This window comes from Maniola jurtina, chromosome 25, assembly GCF_905333055.1.
Source record: "Maniola jurtina chromosome 25, ilManJurt1.1, whole genome shotgun sequence".
NCBI classification, from domain to species: Eukaryota; Metazoa; Arthropoda; class Insecta; order Lepidoptera; family Nymphalidae; genus Maniola; species Maniola jurtina.
The window spans coordinates 2,975,227-2,994,049 of NC_060053.1; the positions used below are offsets into that span (position 1 = coordinate 2,975,227).

The 18,823-nt window shown below is 37.5% G+C and overlaps 1 protein-coding gene across 1 annotated transcript in view; it reads right to left on the reverse strand.

The window, feature by feature from the left end:
* Positions 1-18,823, reverse strand: part of LOC123877972 — a 180,409-nt gene that overhangs the window by 44,869 nt on the left and 116,717 nt on the right. Inside the window, exons 3-4 of the mRNA XM_045924921.1 lie at positions 5,446-5,578; positions 2,010-2,123 (exon numbers count right to left, since the gene is read on the reverse strand). Coding sequence (XP_045780877.1) covers positions 2,010-2,123; positions 5,446-5,578 — 247 coding nt within the window. The remainder of the gene's footprint in view (positions 1-2,009; positions 2,124-5,445; positions 5,579-18,823) is intronic.

The following is an 18,823-nucleotide window of genomic DNA, read 5'->3' on the forward strand; positions in this document are numbered from 1 at the left end:
GGATTTTTTGAAAAAATTGTGTAAAAGATTTGCAAAATTTAATAACGAGTATCGGCTTCTTTCGATCTTATGGCAAACACTTTTTCCTGTTAACTTGACAAACAAACTGTCAAGTTAAAACAACAAGGGCGACTGATCAAACAAATTGACTGTTTGCGAAATTCGATAACATTGATGTTTCGTCGAGCTTTTGTGCACACACCTTAATGGCTTAAATAAAGTGACATCAGATGGACTTTTGTTTGTCTGTTTAACTGTGGCCTTAACGCAGTTTGCACGTCTCCAAAACTTTGATGATTTTTTTAGGTTTTTTTTTTTGCAGTAAGCACCGATTTTTGTTATGGAAATTATTCAGTAAGAGCTTTTGGATATAATTTTATAGCAATATGATACTAAAATGTTGTGCATTCGTCTTTAATATTATAAAATCTAGTTTAAATGGTAGTGGCTATTTTCATATTATATAGGTTGTCAATTCGAGCATTCTGACATTTGAGTAATTTGAATATTTGTGTGAATAAATGGAATAAATGAATGGTTTGTGTAAAGTAAAAAAATGAGTCACAAACTCGCGCGCTACAAGGACACCCCTGATAAAACATTTTTAATTTGATATTTATTTTGTCGAGCATTTAGTCTATTCCTTGTGATCACACCTTAATGGCGGCTTATATAAAATGACGTCTGTTTATTTATTTAACACACGCGGGGGAGTGATACCGCTGTTATTTTGAACCGCGGTTATATTTCAAAGGTAATCTAAACCAGTTCATCTTCACACTGTGGTTCAACTTACAAAAATACATTGCGGAAGAGTTTGAGAGATATTGGCATGTATGCACTAAGAAGAAAGGTGTCTGTGGAATTTCAGCTACGTACAAGCACAAGATAACATACTTGTTTTATTTCGTGGTACGGGTGCAATCTTTGACGATAGTAGACGGTAGTAGAAAATTAAGCTAAAAATTAAATTAACCCCGAAACAAAAATTTCTAAAAAGAAAAAAAATATTATGTAGTGGTCCATTAAGTTTTATGTACCTAAATAGTAAAGTTTTTATCATTTTTTCTATTTGTTTTTTAACTTTTTTATTTAATTTTTATTTAACACTTTTAAGACTTTACATTAGAACTAGTAGACACTTGTGTTGAGCAAGCGGTTCTTTCTGTCTTATCAGGAGATCGTAAATAGCTTGAAATGGCTCGTGTAATAGAAAAATACACATTACCACCATTACGCACTACCATGACAGAGCGTCGCCTTATTAGAATTTGACTAGATACTAATATGTATTGGTCGATAGTAATAATTACTAATAACCGGTCTTAGTATTCTAATAAGAAAACTAGAAAAGAGCTGATAATCTTCAAACGACTGGACAGATTTTCTTGGATTACAGCTAAGAACATTTTCAATCAAGCCACCTTTCAAACAAAAACGGTTTGCATCATCATTCCTCATACGCATGCTATATCTAAGGTTTGGAATACTCTTCCGCGATCTGTGTTTCCTAACAAGCAACCAACCAAGTAGAAACCTACCTACCAAGCGTGTGTTCAAGCGCTTTAATGAATAAAAAATAAAAATAAAAAACTAAATCAAAATCGGTTCTTTCATTTAGGCGCTACGATGCCACAGACACAGATAAACACGTGAAACTTATAACATCCCTCTTTTTGGATCGGGGGTTAAAAAGTAAAGGGAGGACGAGGTCAAAAAGTTTTTGGGCATACTCTCCGAAAGATATCCTGTAGAGACTGGTAGACACTTAAGCACTCTAATAGCTCGTTCACACAGGCTGCGTAAGCGTTGCGAAAGAGTAGACGTAGCGCGTACCATTGCGTTGTAATGTATGGAATTGTATGAAACATTGCATACCGCTTGCGTGGCTTCGCGTAGACGTAATGCGAGCAGTTATGTCTACGGATTCACGCGCGTCACTACGCACGTGTCACGTGTACGTGCTGCATACGCAATTGGTGTGAATCGGCCTTTAGGCATATCTTTACCTTAGTTTAGTAAGTAGTAGTACTGCTGGTGCTGTGGTGCTTCGGAAGGTCGCTCGGGAGCCCAGCGTTGAAAGATCTGACCAGTGTGACGTCACGCCTTCTCTTGTATCGAACCTGGACACAAATGAATGAATGAATTTCGTATATCGAAGCTTTTTACAGTCCTATTAAGCTACCATATTTTTTGTCTGATGGAAGGCTTCGGCCGTGGCTAGTTACCACCCTACCGGCAAAGCCGTGCCAAGCGATTTAGCATTCCGGTACGATGCCGTGTAGAAACCAAAGGACTATGACTTTAATGAAAACTACCATACCCCTTCAAGTTGGTCCGCTTCCATCTTAGACAGCATCGTCACTTACCACCAGGTGAGATTGCAGTCAAGGGCTAACTTGGTATCTGAATAAAAAGAAATTTACCAGGTTAGCCCGCTTCAATCTTAGACTGCATCATCACTTACCACCAGGTGAGACCGCATCCAAGGGCTAACTTGTATCTGAATTTATAAAAAAAAACGGCCAAGTGCGAGTCTGATTCGCGCACCGAGGGTTACTTACTCAGGTATTTTTTTCGACATTTTGCACGATATATCAAAAACAATTATGCATGAAAATAAATAAAAATCTGTTTTAGAATTTGAATGAAAGCCTTTTCATATTATGGATACCTCACTCGGTATAGTTATCTTACTTTGAAAATTGATAATAATTATTATATGTATAACTAGCATGTAACATTTATTTTATTACATAATATTTTGAATAGGACCAAAAATCGAACAGTTATTTATTTTTCAAATATAATTTGCATAGGTATATATTTCTCATACATTATTTACCCATACTATAATGATGTTCGCATAATAAGCTATACAAAACTTTCGATAGATGAGATTTAACAGGGCTCTCTCCGTCACTCGCTTCATACAAACGTAGTTCCAATTTAATTTGAATATTAAGCAACCAAAGTCCATGATATTTTGCAGACATATTCTAGAAACTAATATCTGTGTCTGTGGTGTTTTAGATTTTTCTAAAAATATGTAGTTTTAAAATTACAGGGGCTCAAAGATTTGTATGTAACTTTTTAAGACCGCGTAACTTTGAAACCGAATATTTTAACAGAAATCTGGAAAACCACAGACATAGATATTAGTTTATAGAATATGTCTGCAAAATTTCATGGACTTTGGTTGCTTCATATTTAAATGAAATTGGAACTACGATTGTATGAAACGAGTGACGGAGAGAGCCCTGTGGTGCTGTCAACGGTCGGCGTTTACAAAGGAACCAATAGACATATTTCAAAGTTAAGATTAGGACACACAGTATTGTGATTATATATAAATTAACATGGATCTTGGGATACAATCTACAACACATTTTTATGTAGTCAATAAATCGGCTTTGATGAAATAGTTTTGTGTTGTTGTGATTAAGTGGTAAATTCCTAATCTTTTGTTGAAGCAAAATGTATTCAAATTGGATATTTTGATGACGTGACCTCAATCAATTGATTAAGTTTAATCCGATTGTTGTATTTTTTGTAATAAATTATTTACCAAGCTGTTCTCGTTTGTTATCCATACTAATATTATAAATGCGAAAGTGCGTCTGTCTGTCTGCCAGTTTTTCCGGTCCAACAGCTTAACCGATTTTAATGGTTATTTTTTATTCCGGAAAATCAAAGCATTCCCACGGGATTCTCAAAGGCCTATTAGTTTAACCGATTTACATGAGTGAAGAGGTAGCTTGCACCTCGGAATATTGCATAGGCAACTTTTTATCCCGGAAAAGCAAAGAGTTCCCACAGGATTTATAAAAACCTGTATCCACGCGGACGAAGTCGTGGGCATCATCTAGTCACACTAATATTGTAAAGGCGAAAGTATGTGTGTGTGTATGTTTGTTACTCCTTCACGCGAAAACTGCTGGACGGATTGGGCTGAAATTAAGAATGGAGATAGATTATACCCTGGATTAGCACATAGGCTACTTTTTATCCCGGAAAATCAAAGAGTTCAAAGAGAAAAAAAGTGTTATTTCTTGTATGACGCCTAGGAACTGAACCCTTCGTGTTCCCACACGACTCGCACTTGACCGGTTTTTTATACGCCCTTTCTTTTACTCTTTTAAATAATACCAGTGCACTCTAACCCTTACAATAGCGGCTCACTCCCCATACGTTTGTATTCGGGTTTAATCCCCACATACCGGGGTGTCAGTCAAGGCATCTCAATCAGGCCTTAATAAGACGCATCCGTGATCGTGAGATTTGGTTATGATATCCCAAAGAAATCACATCTAAAATATTATGTTACACTATACTTTGAGCGATGGGGAATAATGAGTGGCTAATGGTGCTTCTGTACAATAGATGAATTTTGAAATTTAAAGAATAGGTGAAATATTGATACTTGTACTGATTTTGCATGCCTGATTATGTCAAGGTGAAACATTTCTACTGGACAATCACACTAATATTATAAAGGCGAAAGTTTGTATGTGTGTGTGAGTGTGTGTGTGTGTATGTTTGTTACTCCTTCACGCAAAAACTACTGGACGGATTGGGCTGAAATTTGGAATGGAGATAGATAATATCTTGGATTAGCACATAGGCTACTTTTTACCCCGGAAAATCAAAGAGTTCCCACGGGATTTCGAAAGACCTAAATCCACGCGGGCGAAGTCGCGGGCATCGGCTAGTATGTAATAACTAGCTAGGAGTAACAAACATACACACTCACACACACATACAAACTTTCGCCTTTATAATATTAGTGTGAAGTGTGATGTGACATCTCATAGTAAACGGAAAGACAGAGAGACAGACAGACAACAAAGTGATCCTACAATAGTGATTTCCTTTTGAGGTACGGAACCCTAAAAATGTGACTGCAAATAAAGAATCTTTAATCTTAAATCTTGAGAGAGCTATGCTTGGAGTTACTCTACGTGATGAAAAGAAATAAAGAGATCCATAGGAGAACTAGAGTAACTGACATACATAGCTCAGCAAGTGGCGAAGCTGAAGTGGCAATGGGCAGGGTACATAGTTCGAAAAAATGGTAGGCGTTGGGGTCCCAAGGTGCTGGAATGGCGACCTCATACCGGAAAGCGCAGCGTTGGAAGACCCCCACTTGGACGGAGGACATCAGCCGAGTTACAGGGAGCCGCTGGATTCAGGCGGCGCAAGACGGTCTCGTGTGAAAGTCCCTACAAGGTACCTATGTCCAGCGATAGTCTATCGGTTGATGATAATGAACTTACGAGTATATAGGCGAGTCGTGGCCCTGCTTGTACCAGATGACCAGGAGGACATCAGGCGAGTTACAGAGAGCCGCTGGATTCAGGCGGCGCAAGACGGTCTCGTGTGAAAGTCCCTACAAGGTACCTATGTCCAGCGATGGAGTCTATCGGTTGATGATAATGAACTTACGAGTATATAGGCGAGTCGTGGCCCTGCTTGTACCAGATGACCAGCCCCATTCTGTCGTCGGGTAACGCCGGTGTGACGTCACAGGGCAGCTCCACGGTGCCCCCTGTCGGCGCGTGGAACGACTCTATGGCCGCTGTAACAAAAGGAAAATACGTTTAACACAGCTGTGAAAGCTAGCAAATTGTTTATACTTAATCATTACTATTATACCAGATGGTGTCTACGACTTCGTCTGCGTGGATTTAGGTATTTATGAAAATCCCGTGGGAACTCTTTGATTTTCCGGAACAAAAAGTAGCCTATGTCCGTCCCCGGGATATAAGCTACTTCTTTCAAACAAATATTTTGTTTATCAACAAAACTGACCAACATAATAATATAATCGACGGGGATCGCCTCGAAACATCAACGAAAGCCACGAAACCATCCTCGCCATTGTTTCGCGTTCGTGGTCTGTCACGGTGTTTATGTAGAATGGAATTGTTGGACAGTCGCTCAACAAATCCGACATCGGACGGGGAAACGGCGTGAAATGCGAACGGAAGACGCATTACCATCGACGCCATTGTTTCGCGGCGTCCGTGGCGTGTTTATAGAGCGTCAACAAACCTACGTCGGATATGGAACGGCATGAAACGCCAACGAAAGCCACGAAACCATACACGGTATTGTTTCGCGGCGTTCGCAGCTTGTCGTGGCGTGTGTGTAGACCGGGATTATTGGGAGGTCGTGTTCCATCATTTGTATTCTAATTCTCCAATAAAATGACCGCACCTGGGTTTTATCGCTTTAAAATAACTTCATTGCTTAGAAATGTTCCAAACAAATCTCATGCCCCGGGGTTACTTGATAGTTTTTATCACTGTATTTACATTTATACGGGTTTAAAGTTGCCCGTAATGCCCGTAAAAGTGTAATTTACTGGGTCGATGTTTGCATTATCTAGTTAAATTGTTTATACTTACCTACTTATGCTCGCCTTGTCAAAGTTTCGATTCAAAATTCTATTATTTCGTTTTATTTGATACTAGCCGATGCCCGCGACTTCGCCCGCGTGGATGTAGATTTTCCTAAATCCCGTGGGAACTCTTTGATTTTCCGGGAAAAAAGTAGCCTATGTGCTAATCCGGGGTATAATCTATCTCCATTCTAAACAGCCCAATCCGTCCAGTAGTTTTGCGTGAAGGAGTAACAAACAAACAAACACACACACACACACACACACACACACACACACACACACACACACACACACACACACACACACCACACACCCACACACACACACACACACATACAAATTTTCTCCTTCATAATATTAGTGTGATTATGTAGTTTATTAATACGTAACGAAGTTTTTTAATTAGGTACACCTACCTATCGATTTCCAATTTAATCAGCGATTTAATTAAACTGCAATTTATAAACTGCAATGATGCCCGCGACTTGATTCGCGTTGATATGTTTACAAGAGTAAATTAAAAGTTTATAACACCCCCGATAAGTGAAGGTTACAGTAACTAGATAAGAGCTGATAACTTTCAAACGGCTGAACCGATTTTCTTGTATTATAGCTAAAAACACTCTCGACCAAGCCACCTTTCAAACAAAAAATAAATAAATTAAAATCGGTTCATTAGTTTAGGAGCTACGATGACACAGACAGATACACAGATACACACGTCAAACTTATAACACCCATCTTTTTGGGTCGGGGGTTAAAAATGGTAACCATGGATTTTTACCGGATTTAAGTAGCCTATAGGTTAGTCCAAGGAATATCTCCATTCCACAGCCAAATCCGTCTAATAGTTTTTGCGTGAAAGAGTAACTAACACACACACAAACATACAAACTTTCGCCTTTGTGTGTGATGGTTAATATTAATTAGATAACATACATTTATAATAAAAAATATATACATAAAGTTACCCTAAGTAAAACCCTATAAAAACATTAGTTTTTCGATTGATTTTTAAATATTCCAACACTTCACTTTCAATTTTAACACGCGGTGTGTACCAACCCTTGAGCGTCACGTTTTCAAAAAGCAAAAGTACCTACTTAAGTATAAATTAATATTGTTTTATACGTTCAAAGGCCTACCCTTTTTCCTTGAACCACAGCACCTAGGGTTGCCAGCTTTTTTCGGAGTTTTTTTTAGAGATTTTTAGAATATTTCAGAAGATTACATAGCGCAATAGAAAGATGTAATTCAAAAATTGCTTTAATTATGATCTTTTTCTTGCAAACAATTTTGTCAGAAAAAGAAAGTAAGTAAGCAAGAAAGAAAGAAGAAAAGAAAGAAAGCCAAAAAAAAGAAAGAAAACATATTCGTTCGTTGTTGATGTCCATAGTAAATTTAACATTTTCATCTGTAACACCATCCCGAAGAGATGTACTGTGTATATTTCAGCATAATGCCATGCACCATAGGTACGCTATAGATAATTTGCTGACAGACAAAATTCGTAACAGACAACGAAAATGAATTTAACAAAATATTAAAAAACTTTTTATTAGAAAAGTGCTACTATGATATAAATCATTTTCTCAACGATTCCAATAAAAATAAATAAAATATGGGTCTAACTACGGTCTGCTGCACAGATCTAATTGCGACACTCAAAACCGGGTATCCATAATAATACTATCTTGTATAATCATAGTATTTACTTCAAATGTTATATTTAAGGAATGTATTTATGGAATTGCAATAAATTGATTGAAAATTGGGATTGAAATTGATATCAATAGTTGTTAAAACCTACGTGTGCCAACCCTATCGCCAACCCTTTAGACACGCCGTTAAACCGAAATTGATTATAAAAAGCCGATAAAATCTTAGCCACTACAGGCAGGCGACACGCTATGCCTACATTACTTCGCCGCTTCAAGTAGGTACCACAGGGGTGATATTTTGAGATGGGCCATTAGGTTGCTTGTGAGAGACTGCTTTAGCAATAAAGCCGCCTTTGCACCCTCATGTGTAGTTTCTTCTGTGTGTTCTGTATATGTATATGATTGTGTGTGCAATAAATTCTAAAAATGCAAATAATCCATACTAATATTATAAATGCGAAAGTGTGCCTGTCTGTCTGTCTGCTACCTTTTCACGGCCCAACAGTTTAACCGATTCTGAAGAAATTTGGTACAGAGTTTGCTAAGCTGGCCAAGACTCCATACACCTTTGGAACTAATGTTCCATGGAACGTGTTGTTTGGAACTAATGATTTGCATGCCTTTGGAGAACTCTCAGGCATGCAGGTTTCTTCACGATGTTTTCTTTCACCGTTATAGCACGTGATATTTAAACGCATAAAACGCTTATAACTTCGAAAAGTTAGTGCCTATATTGTATACTAGCGACCCGCCCCGGCTTCGCACGGGTGTTCCGGGATAAAATATAGCTTATACGGATTCGGAAGAATCCCTCTAAGTAATGGTAAAAGAAATTTTGAAATCGGTCCAGTAGTTTTTGAGCCTATTCAATACAAACATACAAAAATACAAAAATACAAAGGTTTCCTCTTTATAATATTAGTATAGATAATATATTTAAGTACCAAAAATACTTTCCCCAAAATTTAGTTTTTTTTTTTTAATTAGCACGCCTTAGCAGAAAATTTATCCCTCTTTCGAGTTTACCACTGGCCCATCTCAAAACTTCACTCTATGATAGCAATGTTCTTAGTTTCAAAAGACCTCCGGCTTTTTTGAAAGTAATTTCTGAACACAATCGAACCCCACCCCACGGCAATTTTCAACGCTTGCGCGTAAATGCGCCACGAAAATTACACGCTTTTATTAATAGACCTCAAACCTACATAGGTTGCTGCAACCTACTTGCTTTTTGCCGTCCTTTTTTTAAAATCGACTAACTCCAAAAAGTAAAGCCATTTATTTACTTTTTAGAGAATGCCCGCGACTTCGTCCGCGTGGATTTAGATTTTTATAGATCCCGTGGGAACTGTTTGATTTTCCGGGATAAAAAGTGCCTATTTCGATTACAGGGACGCAAGCTACTTCTGTACAAAATTTCATACAAATCGGTTAAGTGGATGGGTCTTTAGGAATCCCGCGAGAACTCTTTGATTTTCCGGGATAAAAAGTAGCCTATGTCCGTCCCCGGGATATAAGCTAACTCTGTACCTTTCGTCAGAATCGGTTACACTGTTTGGCCGTTAAAAAGTGGCAGACAGACAGACACGCTTTCGCATTTATACTATGTATTAGTATGGATTAAAAACTAGCTGATACCCGCGACTTCGTCTGCGTGGATTTACATAGTATTTACATTTTTTATTTTTTAAGCCGGTGCAAAATACGCCAACGCTCTTGACTGACGAAATTCGTCATTTATTAGTCATCCATTCACCACTCACAGAAATTGGTCGTCTTCTGTGTGAAGCCTTACCTTATATTTTAAAGTATACCTGTGAAGTGAAGGTATACCTTATTTGCGTGAAATTAGTCTTTTGAGCGATTTTTAAATAATATGGTGGCGATTTTTAACGCCTTTGTGTTGCTATTGAGAACCCTTTAATAGGGCTTTCAGGTAATTTTTGCACCAATCCTAAAGGTGATCCTTTGCCACCGGGCCAGGGCCTTGCCGCTTAAGCAACCGCTTATAGCGATTTGTCTTATTGCTCTAATGGCCAGCTTATTCGAATGCTGAGCATGAGGTCCCGGATTCGAGTCCTGGGTGAGACCATAACAGCTATTGGATTTCGAAAAATTTTCAAAGGCAGCCCAGACTTTCGAACACCCCCGTGCTTCGCAAAGCCCTTTAAGCTTTTTGATCTGTCTCCGGTTGTGTCGAATTTCCGTCTAGCTAGTCTCTCTTGATATCGGCTGGAGTGGCCGTAAATTAGTCAGGAGAACATTGTGAAGGATGCGGGTCCAATGAAGCAAAGCTAAGCGGAGAAGTGTTAAGCAGACCAATTACAATATACCCAGATGACGTTGTAATTAATATCGAAAAATGTGATTGGTCAGCTTAACACTTCTCCACTCTGCACTGCTCTGCTTCACTTTAATGGGCAGGGACCTTAAAACAGTTTCTGCTGTTTCTCCGCACGGAATTCTAGGTTTGCTAACTAAATCGCTTGTGCACACGCAGTCGCTTGTATAACAATGGACAGGGGCCTTAAATAAACACTTAAACCTATCGCTACACCGTTAGGTTAGTCTGAGGACTAAATCGCTTTTCCCCACGAACCGCTTATGTTACAAAGCCGTAGCCCTACGGTAACGTAGTTCTTAAGTAAGGTTACCTATAACCGTAAATACCTGGGAGGTATTTTCAAAGGACCTTTCTTAGTGACCCTATAAACTTATTTCAATACATACTTAAAGCCAAGTTGTACATTATTTTGATTTTTGATTTTCAACGCTTGCGTATTATTCAAAATTCATTTAAAACACCTTCTTTGTATACGGTAGAGAAAAAAATTACTTTGAATTTTTAATGAAATTTCTTTACAATAGAGGTTTACTGTAGGGCAAATTTTAACGCCTGTTTTCAAATAAGCTTTTGAAATTCCGGGTGTAATGTAAGAATTAAATTTATTCTTTGCTGGTTTAGATTAGATTTTGTAGTTTGAAATAAAATATACTTAATAGCGGTATTATAATAAATTTATTGGGTAATAATTTGTACTTGAGTTTTTTTACTTTTGTAACTACTTAGTATTTTAACCTATTTAGTTTAATTAGAGAAGTCTTAATAGCTAAATGGATCTTAAAGGTCAAATATTCAAAATTTAAAATATTTTCATTCAATTAGACTTTTACAAGTACTTTTGAATCCTCAAAAGCATCAACCACTGATTCGGAATGCCTTTCCTACCGAGAAAAACCAGCAAGAAACTCGGCGGTTGCTCTTTTCAAAGATTTGATGTACAATAATAATTATTATGCCATGTATGAAAGTAATTGAAGTCCCACGCTTTGCTGGAGCGAGCTGCAGGTCAAATCCACTCTCTTTTATCATTTGAATTGAAATTAAGTTACAAGTGAAAACATCGGAACTGTATTATAGCACATAATGTCTAGTTCCTCGAGGTTTTTCAGCTCGCACAAATCCGCCATTTTGATTTTCAAGAAATTTATGGAACCAGTGACACTCCCGCCATCACGAAGAATCATTCATCAAAATCGGTTGAGCTGTTGAGTAGTTACGAGCGTACATGTACATACATACACTATACTACTTTGTGCTTTACTTTGTTTTGTATTCTCCGTTTTGGAAGCCCTGTTTTCCGAGACACAGTTTTTACTAGTACAGGAAACAGGTGCACATGCAGTAATGTTTATTATTATAACTAATTGTGTTTTGTTACGTTTATGTTACATTTGTTTCTGAGCCAAATAAAATTTATCTTATCTTATACAGGTTCAAACACGTAACCCTCCTTTTGGGCTTCGGCGCAGTCGGGTGACCTATGAATATGTATTTGCAAAGTCGTAGAGCCTTGATAGCTCAACGGTTGAGGAGCGGAATGAATTCCGAAAGGTCGGCGGTTCAAACTCCATCCGTTGCACAATTGTCGTACCCACTCCTGGCACAAGCTTTACGCTTAATTGGAGGGGAAAGTGGAATATTAGTCATGATTAACATGGCTAATATTCTTTAAAAAAAAACGTTGTGGATACCGCCTTGTCGTTCGTCACCTATTCAAACCAGGTAAAGCTATTGTGGTCGCGATTCCATTTATTCGAATAAAATTCGAAGTTATGTTGGCTAACATCCAAATCAATACAATATTTTCATTGTGAAGGCAGGATTATTATAAAAATTTTGCAGTTTCACAAAAAGCCCCGAGGATTGGTTAGGAATGCCATTGTACAAGTTTACGATCGACCGGACGGTCCTAATCGATTACTCAGGTTAGTGATGCGCGTTGATAAGGATTTTTGTATCGATATCGATATTTATCAAAAATCAAAATAATTTATTCAAAGAAGATACTATCGTACGAGTTCTGATAGTCAGAATTGTTAAAGTAAGATGATATAGTGGTGATAATTAATTACGTAAACTTAAAACTAAAGCTACGAGGGTTCCAAACGCACCCAGGTCTGAGAAGAGCCCACAATAAACTCAGTCGGGTATTCTTTTTAGTATGGCCATCAAGCGGTGAAAGCCTAGTGGTTAAGGTTTCGGCCACCCATTCTAAGAGTCCGACGTTTGATCCCGGGCACGCACCTTTAAACTTTCAAAGTAAGGTGCTTTTTAAAGGCTTTAACGGTGGAGGAAAAAATGAGAAAACTTCACGCCTGAGTGTCTTCAATAGTCTCAAAGGGTGTGAAGTCTGCCAATCAGCACGTGGCCAGCGTTGTGGACTGTGGCCTAAACCATTCATATTCTGAGGAGACTCGTGTGTGATACTCAGTAGTGGGCCAGCTGATGGGTTTAAATGAATTTGATGATATTTAATTGAACATCATAATAATGCTGCTATACATTTTATCTCAGAATTCTCTAATTACAATTAGGTATATTAAAAAATAAATATTGCAGCAAATATAAGTACATAACACACATATTAATAACATTGTCGCCTTGTAAATACGTAATGCAAAAATTTGCTAATAATCACCTACACGAATTTAAAAGAATTGAACTAACTACTACTTAACATACTAATAATAATTTTATCTGACATATTATTTAGGATTTTTTTTTCCTCTCTCGTCTGGCTTTACAAAGATTAGCCAATGTCAAGTTTGTAGTTATTTGTAACAAGTTAGTTAAACTATACAAGTGTGGACCCCGTCTGTGCCGGCGCTCGCCGACATACGCACGGCACCCCCTTAGAGCGCTTTCCAGTCAGTTTTAACAAAAAAAAACACTCTAAGGCAGAGCACGACCGCCAGCTAACACCAACACAGACGAAGTCCTATTTAGGATTCTATTCTGTAGAATTATTGTCGTAAAGTCGATATCCTCTATTTTATAGCATAGTAATATTAATTTTAACCATAGATTAACTTAGGATCTAATTAAAGCTTAATTGATCAGTTATTTAGGCAGATTTATTGCTAATAAGAAATAACTATAGATAGAGTGTACTCAAGCTGAAGTGGTTCCAAAAAGTTATGAGCACCAACTTGTTATTAGCCGTATTTGCTAAATTTAATTAAATATTCATTGAACTAGAACATAAATTTCCATAGTTGATAGCTAGTTAACGATATTATATTACGATTAATTTGATAACTTACAATTGTTAGGTTAGGCTAATATGTAAGTATCTTAGAATACAAGTGTAAATTAAAAATTTATAACACCCCGACAAGTGAAGGTTACAGTAACTAGAAAAGAGCTGATATCTTTCAAACGGCTGAACCGATTTTCTTGGATTATAGCTAAGAACACTCCCGATCAAGCCACCTTTCAAACAAAAAGAACTAAATTAAAATCGGTTCATTAAAATAGGAGCTACGATGCCACAGACAGATACACAGATACACACGTCAAACTTATAACACCCCTCTTTTGGGTCGGGGGTTAAAAAGTAAAAAACTTAATCTTCGAAATATCCTTCTATCTGCCGCTTACGTAACTAACGCATCTCAGTTATTTTCATCGATAAAATACAGCACAAGTACATAACACAACCCTAGTGAGAGAAAAAGGTTGTAGTTAAACGAAAAAAAAGTTCAACGCCAGGTGTTCCCAATCTGATCCAGAATCAACATTTAACAAAGAGGCCGTTCATAATCCCGAAAGTTCTCTGAATCTTAGATAATCGAGGCGGGAACCGAACCAGTCATTATTGGGGAATAATAAGGAGGTGGCTTTGACGCTGGTTCAAAAGAAAACAAAAAAAAATCTATTGACGTTTTGGTAAAAATATATTGAAATTTTTGGTTGGATTGATGATTTTAAGGTGCATATTTGGTACTATTTTTTGTTTCATTGACCTATGGTGAATAGGTTTTAAATTTTAAACACTTACGTGTACTTTCCGAAAATGTAATATTTCGTATCATGTATCTTTTATGATTGTTATTTTATCTAACTCTATCTAATCTTATTCTATCTAATACCTTAATAATTAGTTGTATCCGAATACTTATTTTTTATATGTGTAGTACCTATTTGGGTACAATTTTGTTCGAAAAATTTTGGTGGTTTTGAATTTTGAATTTTATAAGATGTTAGTGATATAACCGGAGCCAAAGGCTTAACGTGCTCTCCGAGGCACGGGGGAACCGAAAAGGTCCAAATTTGGACCTCCAAAGTCTCTCACCCATCCAGTTACCAACTTAAGTCAACGTTGATTAACAATCGCAATCGATTGATATGCCTTCACAACTAGGCCACACGTTCCTGCTGACTATGACTAAGTATAACTATGAAACTTCCTAGTAGGTAGGTATCAAAAATCAAATTCTCTGAATCTTAAGATAATCTACACCGCCGAAGCGAGAATCGAACCAGTCATTTATACTATTGTGGAATATTAACGAGGTGCCTTTGACGCCGCTTTCGGTGAAAAAAATCCGTCAAGTGAGAATCAGACACACACACGAACGGTTCCGTACCATCGTATAATACAAATAAAACTTTTTAAATTTTTTCAATTATCATGGCGGCCCTTATGAAATTTTTATTATTTGTATTTATAGCGGCAATAGTAATAAAATATTCTGTGAAAATTTTAACTCTCTACTACAGTTCAAAACAGCTCGCGGACAAATACGGACGGACGGACGGATGGACGGACGGCGGACGTTTAGTAGTAAAGTCCCGTTGCCACCCTTTGGGTACGGAACCCTAAAAAACCGGCCAAGTGCGAGTCAGACTCGCGCACTGAGGGTTCCGTACTCGGGTATTTTTCCAAAATTTTGCACGATAAATCAAAAACTATTATGCATAAAAATAGATAAAAATCTGTTTTAGAATGTATACGTAAAGCCCTTTCATATGATGCCCCACTTGGTTTAGTTATCTTACTTTGAAAATTGAAACACATTTTAAACTCGTTTTAATTTTTTTTTCAAATGATGTAACCACGAATTCGCGATTTTCAGATTTATTCCTGTACTTGTGCTATAAGACCTACCTACTTGCTAAATTTCATGATTCTAGGTAAACACGAAGTACCCTATAGGGTTCTTGACAGACGGACAGACAGACAGACAGACGGACAGACAGACGGACAGACAGACAGACGGACAGACCGACAGACAGACAGACAGACAGACAGACAGACAGACAGACAACGAAGTGATCCTATAAGGGTTCCGTTTTTCCATTACAGGTACAGAACCCTAAAATAGAGAGCGCGAGCAATCTATATAGAGGTACCAATTGTGAGGTTTTAGATTTATAGGTTCGTATTTTTCTAGTTAGTTAAAAGTTTGGGTTTCGTTACGGGTTAAATATTTAAAAGGAAATGACGACGACAAGGGAATAAATAAAAAACTTCCGAGGGTTTGTGGTTTTGTTAGTAGGTATCTTAATTAAAAGGTTGTGAGTTGAAGGTTACAAAATATAGTCATCTCCACAATATATTTAGGTACTTAAGTATAGTAAGGACCTAACAAGTGTAAATTAAAAATTTGTAACACCCCCGACAAGTGAAGGTTACAGTAACTAGAAAAGAGCTGATAACATTCAAACCGATTTTCTTGGGTTATAGCTATTCCGCGCCTACGATCCAAAGTATCTGAGTTTTCCAAAACATCATTTTCAAATAAATAAATAATTATCTATCTAGGCAACGTCCATACTAACTAATATTTCAGCGTTTATTAAGACGATCGTAGTCGGGTTTTAGTTTTCAACTTTTGGAGTCAAAGGCATATAAATAGGTATAAATTGTGTACCTACCTATCACAACACACTAATATTATAAAGGTGAAAGTTTGTATGTGTGTGTGTGTGTGTGTATGTTTGTTACTCCTTCACGCAAAAACTACTGGACGGATTGGGCTGCAATTTAGAATGGAGATAGATTATACCCTGGATTAGCACATAGGCTACTTTTTATCCCGGAAAATCAAAGAGTTCCCACGGGAATTTTAAAAAACCTACATCCACGCGAACGAAGTCGCGGGCATCAGCTAGTAGGACATAAGGCGTCAGCACATAATAGATCGTTGACGTCAGTCCAATATCAAATGAGAGCTAGTAATTTCGCATATCCTCGCGCTGTGAGAACGAGCGCCTTTTAATGAAATTCTTAAGAAGACATGTCCTCGAATTAATCTTACTCATAGTTTTAATTTTAGCTGTATGCCTGTGAAATGGAAAATAAATATTTGAAACATTAATCGACTTAATTGTCTAGAAAATTTCAATGAAATTAAAAATGAATAAAAAAATTTTTTTTTTTCAATAAATTAAAAAAATTCCATCAACCAGCTATGCTCGCGACTTCGTCCGCGTGGATTTAGGTTTCTCGAAATCCCGTGGGAACTCATTGATTTTCAGGGATAAAAAGTAGCCTATGTGCTAACCCAGGACATTATGTACATTGTACCTATCTTTATTCCAAATTTCAGCCAAATCCATTCAGTAGTTTTTTGCGTCAAAGAGTAACAACACACACACAAATACATAAACACAAACTTTGGCCTTTATAATATTAAGTGTGAAGTGTGGTTTCCAATGAACAAAAACAATCAAAACTACGTAAGTACATAATATATGTACTTAGTTTCGACTGTTTTTTTAGGTAAAAGTAGTTTAGAAAACTTTAAATTACCGCAATTGGGTCTCATTTGCAGATAGCTCTATCTTCTCTTCAATTTTAGCACGTTTCGTATCATCTATCACACTTCACACTAATATTATAAAGGCGAAAGTTTGTGTGTATGTGTATGTGTGTGTGTATGTTTGTTACTCCTTCACGCAAAAACCACTAGACAGATTTGGCTGAAATTTGGAGTGGAGACAGATAATATCCTGGATTAGCACATAGGTTACTTTTTATTCCGGAAAATCAAAGAATTCCCACGGGATTTCGAAAAACATAAATCCACGCGGGCGAAATCGCGGGCATCAGCTAGTCTGTCAATAAAAGCAAAACAGGTAGGTTGCTCGATTCAAAGTTTGTGATTGAATTTTACCTTTAACCGTTATCATGGAGGTATGAATACTGGCTTGTGCAACCCACTTTGCTTTGGTGGTCAAGGGTTAACGTTAACCGTAGCGTAAGTGAAGTAAAGTAGTTCTTTAGTAAGCTGTAAGTGGCCGCACAATTGTCAAGTAATTGCAATAACAAATGCAATAAATCGCGAGCAATTGTATAGCGACAGTCGGGTCGCGCGGTAAGTGAAGACGACAGTTGTAAATTGATATCATGACAATTTACGACAGCTGCTTATTGGCTTGTTAATGTTTGCAATGCCAGACTGTATAGGTAGGTACCTACTTTTTAACCCCCGACCCAAAAAGAGGGGTGTTATAAGTTTGACGTGTGTATCTGTGTATCTGTCTGTGGCATCGTAGCTCCTAAACTTATGAACCGATTTTAATTTAGTTTTTTTTGTTTGAAAGGTGGCTTGATCGAGAGTGTTCTTAGCTATAATCGAAGAAAATTAGTTCATCCGTTTGAAAGTTATCAGCTCTTTTCTAGACGCAATTGTAATCGCGCCGTCAGTGGTAATCGCAATGCATCCGTGTGGATATCACAACTGATACTGGGATCGCATCCGTCGCATCGTCTCCGCGCCTGCCCGCAACATGGTCACTGAACCGATCACGCATTGCGGTATATCCCTACCTGGATTACTAGATACTAACGACCCATCCCGGCTTCGTACGGGTTCAATGTAGATCTACTAAAGTGGTGTCATTGTGGTTATTTTGCTACATTTCAAAAGAATAAGACAGCATTTTCGATGAAAGTTCTTAGTCAGCGTCATTTCTTCCAACATCTGAAAACAGCTAATCGCGGCAATGAGCTCTTAGAAAACTTTTGCGAACTCAAAGGACCGTTTGAACGTTTCTCATGTAGCAGACAGTGAAATAATCTGTGGCACTAATATATTTGGTTCTACATACCTCATTAGCCATGGTATATGATTTTAATAGCTTATGCCCGAAACTTTGTTCGCGTGAACTACATAAATTTTACCACCTTCGGAGCTGAATTTTCAAAAATCCTCTTAGCGGTTGACAGATCAGTCAGTCAGACAGTTACCTTTTGCTTTTATATATGTAGATTAAACACGCTGTACTCCATTCCAAAACATATATAAGTTACATATAACATAAAATATAGAGAGATATTTACAACATAAATAAAATCAACCCTTCCGTATAAATCCCTGTAGAAATCCAATAGCTGTTTAAGCGATTCGCCGTTTTTTTATTGCAGATACCCGGACGTGAGGGATCGCTTCATATATCATGAAT